General features: G+C 33.0%; 1 protein-coding gene across 2 annotated transcripts; it reads right to left on the bottom strand.

Annotated features, from left to right (window-relative positions):
• Nucleotides 1–1,181: 1,181 nt before the first annotated feature.
• LOC105639201 (protein DJ-1 homolog B) lies at nucleotides 1,182–6,643 on the bottom strand. 2 transcript variants are annotated; one of them, XM_012223184.4, is made up of 8 exons: nucleotides 6,452–6,643; nucleotides 6,161–6,361; nucleotides 5,287–5,436; nucleotides 5,000–5,182; nucleotides 3,569–3,649; nucleotides 2,586–2,786; nucleotides 2,364–2,504; nucleotides 1,182–1,576 (listed from the first exon to the last, which is right to left on the bottom strand). In XM_012223184.4, exons 1-8 carry the CDS (start codon nucleotides 6,584–6,586, stop codon nucleotides 1,370–1,372), a joined length of 1,299 nt encoding a protein of 432 aa, XP_012078574.1. In that variant the 5' UTR covers nucleotides 6,587–6,643; the 3' UTR covers nucleotides 1,182–1,369. The 2 variants fall into 2 exon arrangements, with proteins under 2 accessions (XP_012078574.1, XP_020537019.1); XM_020681360.3 differs by having other exon boundaries at nucleotides 6,478–6,597.
• Between the last annotated feature and the right edge of the window lie 3,879 nt (nucleotides 6,644–10,522).

The raw sequence follows: 10,522 nt of genomic DNA, 5'->3' as shown, positions 1-10,522 counted from the left end.
TTAATTAAAAAATTAATTAATTATAAATATTGATATTACATTTATTTCTCTACCACATTAGACGAACTAATAAAAAAAGGAATATTGAAATGAATAACACTTTTCTTATTAACATTAAAGTTTTATAAATCATAAAGATATATTTGTGAATTGAATGTTTGCAAGCAAAGAATTCCTTCATTAGAACAAAGAATAAAAAACATGTGTGAAAGTGCAAGATCAGAAAGTCATTGCCTAAGTGTAACTAGAAAATTGAAATTAACCTATTTGACTCAGTTATATACAAGTTGTATTCTTTATAAATAAATAAATAAAAGTTTAATTCGTTTCATATTGTCAAAATTTTTTTTATGAATATTATGATTTCTATTGTATATCATGTTGAAAATGATGTTATTCATATAGATAAAAGATTAATATAATTTCGGCTCGTTTTACCCAAATTTTAGTTTAAAATAATTTTTACATTTTTTAAATAATAAATTTTAAGAATTCAAAATTTAAAAAAAAAATCTTGAAATTGTATTTTTCACGTCCTCTGTCCCTTCTGACCTTTGTCTTTAACAAGTTAAATAGGGAAGATTGATTTTTTGGGCTGGAGAAAACCAAATTCATTTATTTCTAATTGAATTGGTCAAACACAAAATTCAAAATTCATCCAACACAACAACATGAAGAGATATATTTGTTTAATTTAAATAAGCCCATGTGTTCATAACCATTCGCTCAGTGTTATTAAATCCGATCCGACATTTGCTCGGTGTTATTAAATCCAGTCCGGACGTTGATCCAACTAAAGAACTGAGTGGACCCAGCCAAAGCTAAAGAACTGAGTGGATGAGTCAGCTGATTTAACCAGCGGATCATAAAAATATTAATAATATATATTAATTAAATAATATAATATAATAAAAATATCAAAAAGCCAGAATACTGGTTCTCTTCCTTAAATATGGTTCTCTTTCTTTTGAGACCAGTTCATTAGTTCCCTGGGGACCCACCGGGTTTAATAACTATGCATTTGCTATTTCATTGCTAAAAATTTGTTCAGAATTTACTTTTATATTCATGTTCTAGTGAGACCATGTCATTAAAATTTACTTTTCAGGTATCATATGTTCTTTTTTTTTTTTTTCCTTTGTTTACAAAGAGCCGACAGTTTCAATCTCAATGCCAAAACAAGCACAAATCAGTAGGTTCTCACTCATTTATTTATAAACAAAAGAAATCATACTGATATAACCGCAACAGTGTAACCTGAATTCATGTCAAATATGAATTCGGCTCTCCCATGTCTCTCTCTTCTATAGCACAGTAACTAAAGTAATAACTCTTTTCAAACAGTAGTAGAAGCATGAAAATGTAAGTACTATGGGTGTGTGAAAAGCATTATCTTTGCAAGTTCCAGTGCTTTCGGTCGTCCAAACAGCTTCTCAACAATTGCCAACGCAAACTCCATTGAAGTTCCAGGCCCTCTACTAGTAATGAGGTTGCCATCAACCACAACCCTGTTCTCGGTTTCACTTCGATCTGACAGCTTCTCGCACAGCGGAGGAAAAGCTGTGGCTTTTTTACCCTAAATGGCAGTAGAAATGCATTTTGTAAATGAAAATGGCAATTGCATGATGTATAGATAGCTTACCTGGTTTGGAATATTTCAACAATCCAATTACTAAGACAGATTTAGTTTAAGTTCCACTTGGCATCTTGTTGATTTAAAAATTTATCCGGACAGATCGACACTTCATCCTTTTAATTTTATTAAATGATTTATTAACTATCTCTTGAACTCTTTGGCGTCATTGATATAAATTAGAAAAACATCTGACGCACAAGACTAGTATGCTTTTTCACACAAATTATGACCTGTTCATGGTGGGGATGTAATTGAAAAATGAATATATATAAATTTTATACTAAGGTGATGATATAGAAATCAAAACAAACTGTAGGCACCAAATGCGGCCTATCACAACTGATTTACCCTTTTTTTAAACTGACATTCTTGTCTGATTAACCAACCTAAATAATATATCTAAAACTCAATTTAGCAAAAAGTACTGAATATCAGTAGCATTTTTAACATATCAACACAAAGGATAAATAAAATTATTGTATGTATAATACAAATGGTCATTATTAACCAATTAATTAATATGAATTATTTAATTATCCACTTTTAAATAACTTGACATACTGAAGAACAATCCAGACCAAAAAAAGGCCAGTTTTCTTTTTTGGTATATCCAAAAAGTCCATTAATCAGCTACCAGGAACATATGAGTCAAACAGATGATATTCATTATTCAGTATCTTAAAAAAAGTACTGATGCAAGATAGACTGATCTTTGTAAAGATGATACCTTAAGCAAGCCATGAGGCTCCAGGACTAAAGCTGGAGATGCACATATTGCTCCATATGGTCTATTTGATTCCCTCTGTTTCTTTAGCATATTAACCAGCTTTTCTGATTTTGCAAATGCTTGGGCACCACCCAGCCCACCCTAAATAGGGCAAAACACAATTTAGTTAAACATCTTGGTAAAAAAAAAATTAAAATAAAATACAAAAAAAAGGTTACTTACAGGTAAGACAATTAGATCATATGAAAGTTTAGCAGCCTCATCAAGGAGCATATCTGCCTCTAGTTTAACTTTACGAGAAGCCAAAACTTCCAGCTTGTCCTTAACGGAGGCCACAATAACATTTGCCTTAGCTCGTCGTAGAATATCGATTATCATAATAGCTTCCATTTCCTCTGTACCATCAGCAATAGGCACAAGAACCTGAAAAGAAAAGCAGATGCAAAATCATACAACAAAAGCATTTCCCACAAACAACTGAAAAAAATAATGCTAGTCATGATCATTCATTCATAATTGAGAAATAACAAAAGATCGAAGATCAAAGCAAAAGTATGCTACCAAAAATAGATAACCTTATCAACTTTGCCCAAGTCATGGAACTAGTCCACTCAAGACTAATCGTATGCTACAGTACTACTGACTACTTTAACAAGTCCACATAGCTAACAGATAAAATGATTAGTTTTTTCATTTAAAATTACAATATTATTCCAACAAGTGATTTTCCACCTCATGTCAGATCCTATACTGTTCCCCACAAACTGAAAAACCATAAACACATTGCTACGGAATGCTGTTTAGTTGACATATATCTCTTTAAACAGCCTCACTCAGTCCTTCTCTTTATAAGAATAAATTACAGAAAAGTTGGATGTTGGATCCATAAACAGGCTTGGGTTGCATAACCATAGATGTTATTTTGCATGTGCCCCCCTACACTCTCCAACTTCATAATCTACATCTCACTGCAGCTAATCATGCTTCACAAATCTTTAAAACCTAACATCACATTTGATCTTTCCTTTATCTTGTAATCACACATTAATATCTTTTGATAAATGGAAAAAATAAGTTGAGAGAGAAGAATGAACACAGTGATAGAATCTTTTTCTCTTTTCCTTTTTTTTAAACGAGGCTGGTTGGTTGATATTAAGGAAGCAGGAGAAAGAACAAAAAGAAAAAGAGCAACATCTGAATCTCACCTGAGGAATATTATCAAAGGTCCACTCAACTGGATTTAGCTCCTTTATGGTATATTCATCCCCATGGTTGGTACGCATCAGCTGCATACAGAATAATAGTAAATATGTACTTGGTGAGTAAATCCTCAACAAAAATATGTTATAGCATAAATTAATATTTGAAGCTGCTTAAGAAAGAAATTTGAGTTACATGTTTTCTTGTAGAGTGAGCATTTTCACATATTCAAAAATATTGTGCATTTTGGCTGTACGAAGTAATGTTTTTAACAGCTTTAAGTAAACATAAATATAAGATGGTAGACGACTCAGTTAATCCTTAATCCCAACTAGCTGGGTCAGTTACAACGATATTGCATTCCACCCACCCTATGGTACCTCTTCTTGGAAGATCTAGGGCTGTTTAAGTCTATTTAGCTACTTCCCTCCATGTCACTTTAGACCTGCCCCTCCCTCTCTTATCTCATACCACTTCAACGAGCTTCACCTTTCATCCTGGAGCATTTGCTGTTCTATATTGGATGTGGCTACCTCTTTTCTCTTAGTTTTCCTCAGTAATTGCCATCACCACCTTCTTACAAATGTATTATTAGCCAAAGCTACTATCTATGACAAACAACAACTAAGCTTAGTCCCAATGTAAGTAAAATTCAATCTAAAATTCAGTGGATCTACATCATGTTTCTCAGTCCAAAATCACTTAAAACTCAAAATCAGGGAACTCAATCTAAACAATATTAATAGTTTGACAAGTAAACACAAATTACTGTTAAACAACACTAGCTAGCATGGCCTGTGTTCACCATCTCGAACAGCTACACAACTTTCTAAAGTTGGCTAATGAATAGTTAACAATGATAAGTAAACCACTCTACAAAGATAGATACAACTTTTTGGAAAAATCCAATAATAGAAGAATATATAAACTTCCTCATCTAAATTCTGAACTCAATATCATTGACTCCAGACCTGGAAAGAATGAGTATCCTTGTGCAAACCAGCATCACATTTCAAATACAGAAAAGATTTCGAAGGTGTCTGGATGCTGCATTCAGGCAATCCTACTCACAGTCATTGAACGGTTGAAGATAGTGCTCAAGGTTACCATCACAAACAACCTAAGGGAAGCTCATAGGCAGGTCTTCAAACCAACATGCAAAAGAACATTGGCAAGTGCTTCGTGAATTCTAGCACATGACCTTTAGGTCTTCATCAAGTAAGAACTGAACAGAATCTCAAGAGTAATACTTTCTCATCAGTCCTTAAAAAGTTCGTCTAATTACTCCAGTACCTTTTGATGAGCATACTAGTTTTTCTTTAGTATTTGTGGTGAACATCTTTAACAATTATTGATATAGAACAAAATCTAATCCATTATTGTAGCTTAAATTGATTTAGTCAAGTATATAGAGAAATTGAGGGAAAAGTAGACACCAGAGGACCAGAAACTTCATTAGCCTTCTCTTTCCCATACAATTGCTCAACCAGCGCAACAGCAAACTCCATGGTAGTGCCAGGTCCGCGACTTGTGACAACTACGCCGTCCTGTTGCACCCTTGATTCAACAGCCGTCGCAGAAGATTGCAACTGCTCCATAAATGATGGGTAACAAGTTGCCTGTCAAAAACAATAACACCATGACAACTTAAGTGTCATCATCATCAACAACAACAACAAAAGCATAAATTAGACGACGATATTAAATGGCTATCTCTGCTTACCTTTAATCCCTTTAGCACACCCCATGAGCCAAGAGCCACTGCAGGAGAAGCACAAACCGCTGCATAAAGCCGGCCATCTGCAGCCTGCTTCTTCACCATGCTTTCCAAGGCGCCAGAATTTTTAAGGTTGGTAGCGCCCGGCATGCCTCCCTACAAACATAATAGTGAAACCTCAAGTTAACATTAATAATTGAAAGAAATACAGCTAGAAAAGGCAGGGGAAAAAAAAAATACATGCAGCAAAAGTAGCACTAGTTAAAGTTATGGAATCACTTCAACATGACAAGGGTGATATAAAACTTCAAATTTCCAACTACTTGATGTATTTGTAACACACATGGAAATCAAATAATTGCACGTATTTAACAGTTTATAAGTCGCTTTCTGCAAAAACTTGTTATGGAAATATGGAAGATACATTTTCTGAAAGTTTAACAATAAAAGTTCTATTTTACTTTATTGGTAGCTCCAAATTGAATTTCACATTTCAATAGAACAATCAAAATTTGAGATACAACCAGTTTAACCATAGGCGTAGTAGGAAAACTTTGAACATTTCATTTGCCTTAAAATTTCTCATTCACCACAAATAGTATAGACAAAGCACCACATAGTCACAAGACCCCCATTAACCAGCTCACTAGAACTTCTACAATTCATTAACAATATAAGTGAAAACCAATAACACAGATATTCTACTAAATTGAGAAACAAATTTGAAAAAAATTCAAAAATAGAGCATCAACAAGTTTTATACTCTAATTGTTTGACTATTAAACATTCTCTTTTTCATTAAGCTTAACAAGCCATAGTCACAAGCATGAACCATCTATCAGTGAGTTTAACAATGCGAGATAAAGCGAGAGACACTTACAGGGAGAGAAATAAGATCAAAAACGGCGTCCGAGCAATCAGAAATGAGAGAATCGGCGATGATCTTAACGCCGTGGCCAGCCTCAACACGAAGCTGCTTCTCAACAGAAGCTACAGTAACGTCAGCGCTGGCTCTCCTTAACACATCGATAGTTATCACCGCCTCCATCGGCTCCGTTCCATTCGCGACCGGCACCAAAACCTAACAAAGACCACAAAACGCCTCATAACAAAATTTTACATTGAAGTTGTCGTTTTGGACAAATTAAAGTGTCGTTTGTTCTAAGGTTACCTTCTTATTAGAGGAAGCCATTGTACCTGTAACTTTGACAGAGAAGGAGAAGCGAGACTTGGAAGCAGGGAGTTTTGAAGACAACAGAGAAGAGTGAAGGAGAGATTGAGGGGTTACGTGGCGCATTAATGCCATTTTCGTTTTTTTTTTTATTAATTATATTTTTAAAAGTGGTAACAAATCCGGCTTTTCCAGAGCAACGATGAGTGCTGTTTCAGTGTGGCTAGCTAGAGCTAGCTTAGCGTGCGGATATGGCGGAGATGATTGAGATGTGTTGCTGTGATATTAACACGTCATCGAATAATTTTTTTGATTAATATATTGATTTGTCCAATTTGTTTTTTTATCTGGAACAAGGTTAAATTTGCCCTTCGACTTGGGACCAAAATACAACTTATCCATTTTTGACCTTCTTTTTAACATTAAACCCGCGAGTTTGGCACATAATAGAATTCTCTCTTTTTTTTTAGCTTGGTTTAGTGCGTGAACAACACGCTTTCTAGCCTCTTTAAAAAATTTAATGTGCAACGGCTGTATATCAAAGAGGGGCTAAAATCCTAAAGAGCAAAAATCTCCAAATCGTCTCTTGAGTGAAATCGACAAAGCATAAGTTTCAGCAACCACTGTTCAACATCCTTACCATTTAAAAACCATGGTACGGCTAGACTTAAATACGTTTAGGAGGTTTAATAAAATACTGTAAATTCAAAAGTCAAATTCAACCTTATTCCTTTCTAATTATATAAATATTAATTATTTAAAAATTTAAACACAATTGTACGTTGTAATGAAATTTTTTTAAAAAATTATTATATTTTTATTGATCATTTTTCACATCAACAACCTCATCGCTTGCTAACAAAATCTGAGGCATGCAACAAGTAGATTGTACACGAATTATAAAAATAAATATAAAGTTAATGTGGATTCTTAATGTGATTTTGGATTCATAGATATTCATTTCACTAGCTGTGCAATAAATGCAAATTTGAGCATTGATTCATTATATTTCAATTCAACTATAATTACAAGAAATGTAAATGGATAATGCTTTGAAAAGATAAAGATAAGACTTGGAAAATAAACTACATCATTGATTGATTAACTTGTTAGCGAGTTAATTTGTTTGGTTGAATTTGTCGATGAATAGATTGGGTAGTTTGTTTCTTCTTGTTCATCTTGCTTCTTTTTTATAGTTTATTTGGTAATTGACGGTTAATATTATCCTCCACTTTTTTTTTTTTTTTTTTGAAAGTAATATTATCATCCACTTGGTAAACCAGCTCTTCCATTTCAGCAGTTCTGTACATGTTTAAGTTATGCTCCATTGCCTTAATTTACAATTAAATTACAGCTTTAAGCTCATGTTTAATTTACGAAGCCCACATCAAAAACCATAAAATGGGTTAAATAATTACTCCTATGTTAACTTCGCCATCGGATAATGCTTAATATGTTAGTTCATTTTGGAGAGCCAACGCTCATAAAAATTTTTAAAAATTTGAAATTAAAAAAAATATCATCAACAATCTTCCCTTTCTAAACTCTCAAAACTCATAGAAACTTTACACTACCCAACAACAAAATTATTTTTTAAAAATCTTACCTTTGTCTCTTTTGTCCATCAATATCAACAATCAAAAATACAAAACCACCATCTGTACTCTTCCTTATTGGGGGCTGCTTTTCTGATTATATACAGGAAGACACATCCATATTCCTCATATAAAACAATATGAGAAATGAAAAGAATATTATATTCTCCATTGCCACTTAGGAGATATAATGAATTAATTATATCTCATATGAACCTTCCTGCTTTGATTTTGGTCACTGTTCTTAAGTTTATGGAATGAATGAATTGATCATGGAATAGGTGTACAAGTCATGTTCGAAAAAGCTTGGGATCTACTGTTTTAACTCTACAGCACATTAAGGTTTTTGATTAATTATCACAACTTTTTCATCATCTTTGTAGGGCCAATATCAATTATTCTTCTAGATATTTATGCTTTGACAAGCTTATTGATTGTTGGAGATACAAATTGAGCCTAGTTCCCTTCTCCCTTTGGTCATTTAACTCTTACTATTTGGCATATAAGAGTATGTATTTTCTAACACTCATAAAATCCACAAATCATCATAAGTCAGCCACATCAATTGCAGTTCAAATCAGTATCAAACTGGCTAAGAATCGAAACTAAATGGAAAGTCAAAGGTGGCCTTTCTCCACTTAATCATACTTCTAGAGCTTTCTAATGGAATATTGCACACTAAAATCCAACTTAAATTGAGCCTGGACAAAGTAAAGAAAATCAGAACAAAAGATTAAAAATCGAGTCGCAGTTGGACAAGACCAAGCCATGTTGACCATACAAGGGGCTACAGTTATCACAATTCAAAAAGACAAATGTATTATTCGCTCTGTGAAAACAATTAAACGTTGATTAAGAGTTTGAGTGTGCAAGTATTGAAGTCCACCAACAACCCAAGTAAATTATAAATCTATAATTCAAGTCTATAGTCTGTAAAAATAAAATATAGTGTAAACAAGTATGTTATCACTCAATAAGTTTAGCTATTGGATTTCTTCTCCTCCTATTCATAAATTTAGGAAAACAATATTCAAAGACTAAAACAAACTATAGAACTGAATGATTTTGATTCTAGATCTGATTATTGCTATGAGGGATAAGACGTGTAGATTTAGAGATTCATCCCTAAATTGCCAACCAAATTAACTAAAAAATATATATTTTCCCCTTCACACCTTCTATTTTCCTTTTTCTTTTATTGTTACTTTTGAAAGATGTGTGATCATCCTAGAATCCCCAAAAGGAGCTAAAGTTGATATTTTCTAATTTGATTTAATTAATTATTTATTGATTTGTTCATAAATCTTTCATATCGCATATGCATTAATTATATTAAATTGTTCACTCGAAATTATTTTCATCAAATCATGCTTTAATCTTCAGTCAAACAATTATTACTCTAAAATAAAATTCAGTCCCTAAATTACTCCTTGGTTTCGAGTTTTAATGCATGTTTTTCAATTGGACAATTAATTTGAGTCATGATTGAGATTTTTCCGAAGGTTTTCTTTAAAAATTAAACTAAAGGTGACAACTCTTTTCTTTAAAATAAATATAGATTAAATAGGCTTTTCTCGTTAAATTCAAGTCCAAATGAGTGTTTTGATCCCTTTAATGGATTGGATGAGGTGCTCGGATGGGGCCTCACACCATCAAATATGGACAAAGTACTAGTTCATTAGACTATATGTTGTTCCTTTGGATTTTATTATGCAAGTTTATCTTCTATTTGGCTCATGCACCTGCTTTCGGCCGATACTATTACCCTAGAAACTATACTTATGGATTCAATTTCCACTACATGCACAAGTTAATTACCACTCTGCCTTTTACTAAATGGAAAGGTAGTATGTGGATAGTATGGCTTTGAGAAAATTTCACTTTGTCGCTAGTTAATAGTGTGTTTAGTAGCATATTGTGGTTAATTTTATTTTTATTTTTTACCAAAGGACGCCATTTCTATTTTTTTTGTAACCTTAGATACCTTAGCAGTCTCTAGTTTATCTCATTTAATTAATAAGTTAGCAGTGACCAACCTCCCATCATGGTTAAATAATAGACAACAATTTACTATGGAGGAAGCATTGAGACATTGGGTTTCTCTACTATTGAGCTGTTTTTACATGTGAATGTGTCCTTTAACGTGAACTTTTCTAGTGTTGCTACTTTTGAGGCTTATGTTCCCAACCTGTGGTAGCAAGCAATGTTGAATGATATAGAATATTCCTGAGTTGGGAAAGTTTATGACCTCCATTTCGTTTTATAAAAAGTGTTAGTCCTCTACTTACGTGCGTAATGTGTCAAAATCATAAAGGCAGAGTTCAAAGAAATTATTTAACTCTACTGAAGACCCATGCATTGCATAACTTACCTTTCAAAGTTAGTAGACCGCTCTTCACACTAGTGTTATGGTTAAACCATTTGATTTCGCAGTTATATTGTTTACCCTTTTGAACTCCTATATTCCCAATCTACT

The sequence above is a fragment of the Jatropha curcas genome, chromosome 7, assembly GCF_041381405.1.
Source record: "Jatropha curcas cultivar XTBG-Jc1 chromosome 7, XTBG_Jcur_1.0, whole genome shotgun sequence".
Taxonomy (NCBI): Eukaryota; Viridiplantae; Streptophyta; class Magnoliopsida; order Malpighiales; family Euphorbiaceae; genus Jatropha; species Jatropha curcas.
Note: the sequence above shows the minus strand (reverse complement) of the source record. Positions and strands in the feature narration are given on the sequence as shown.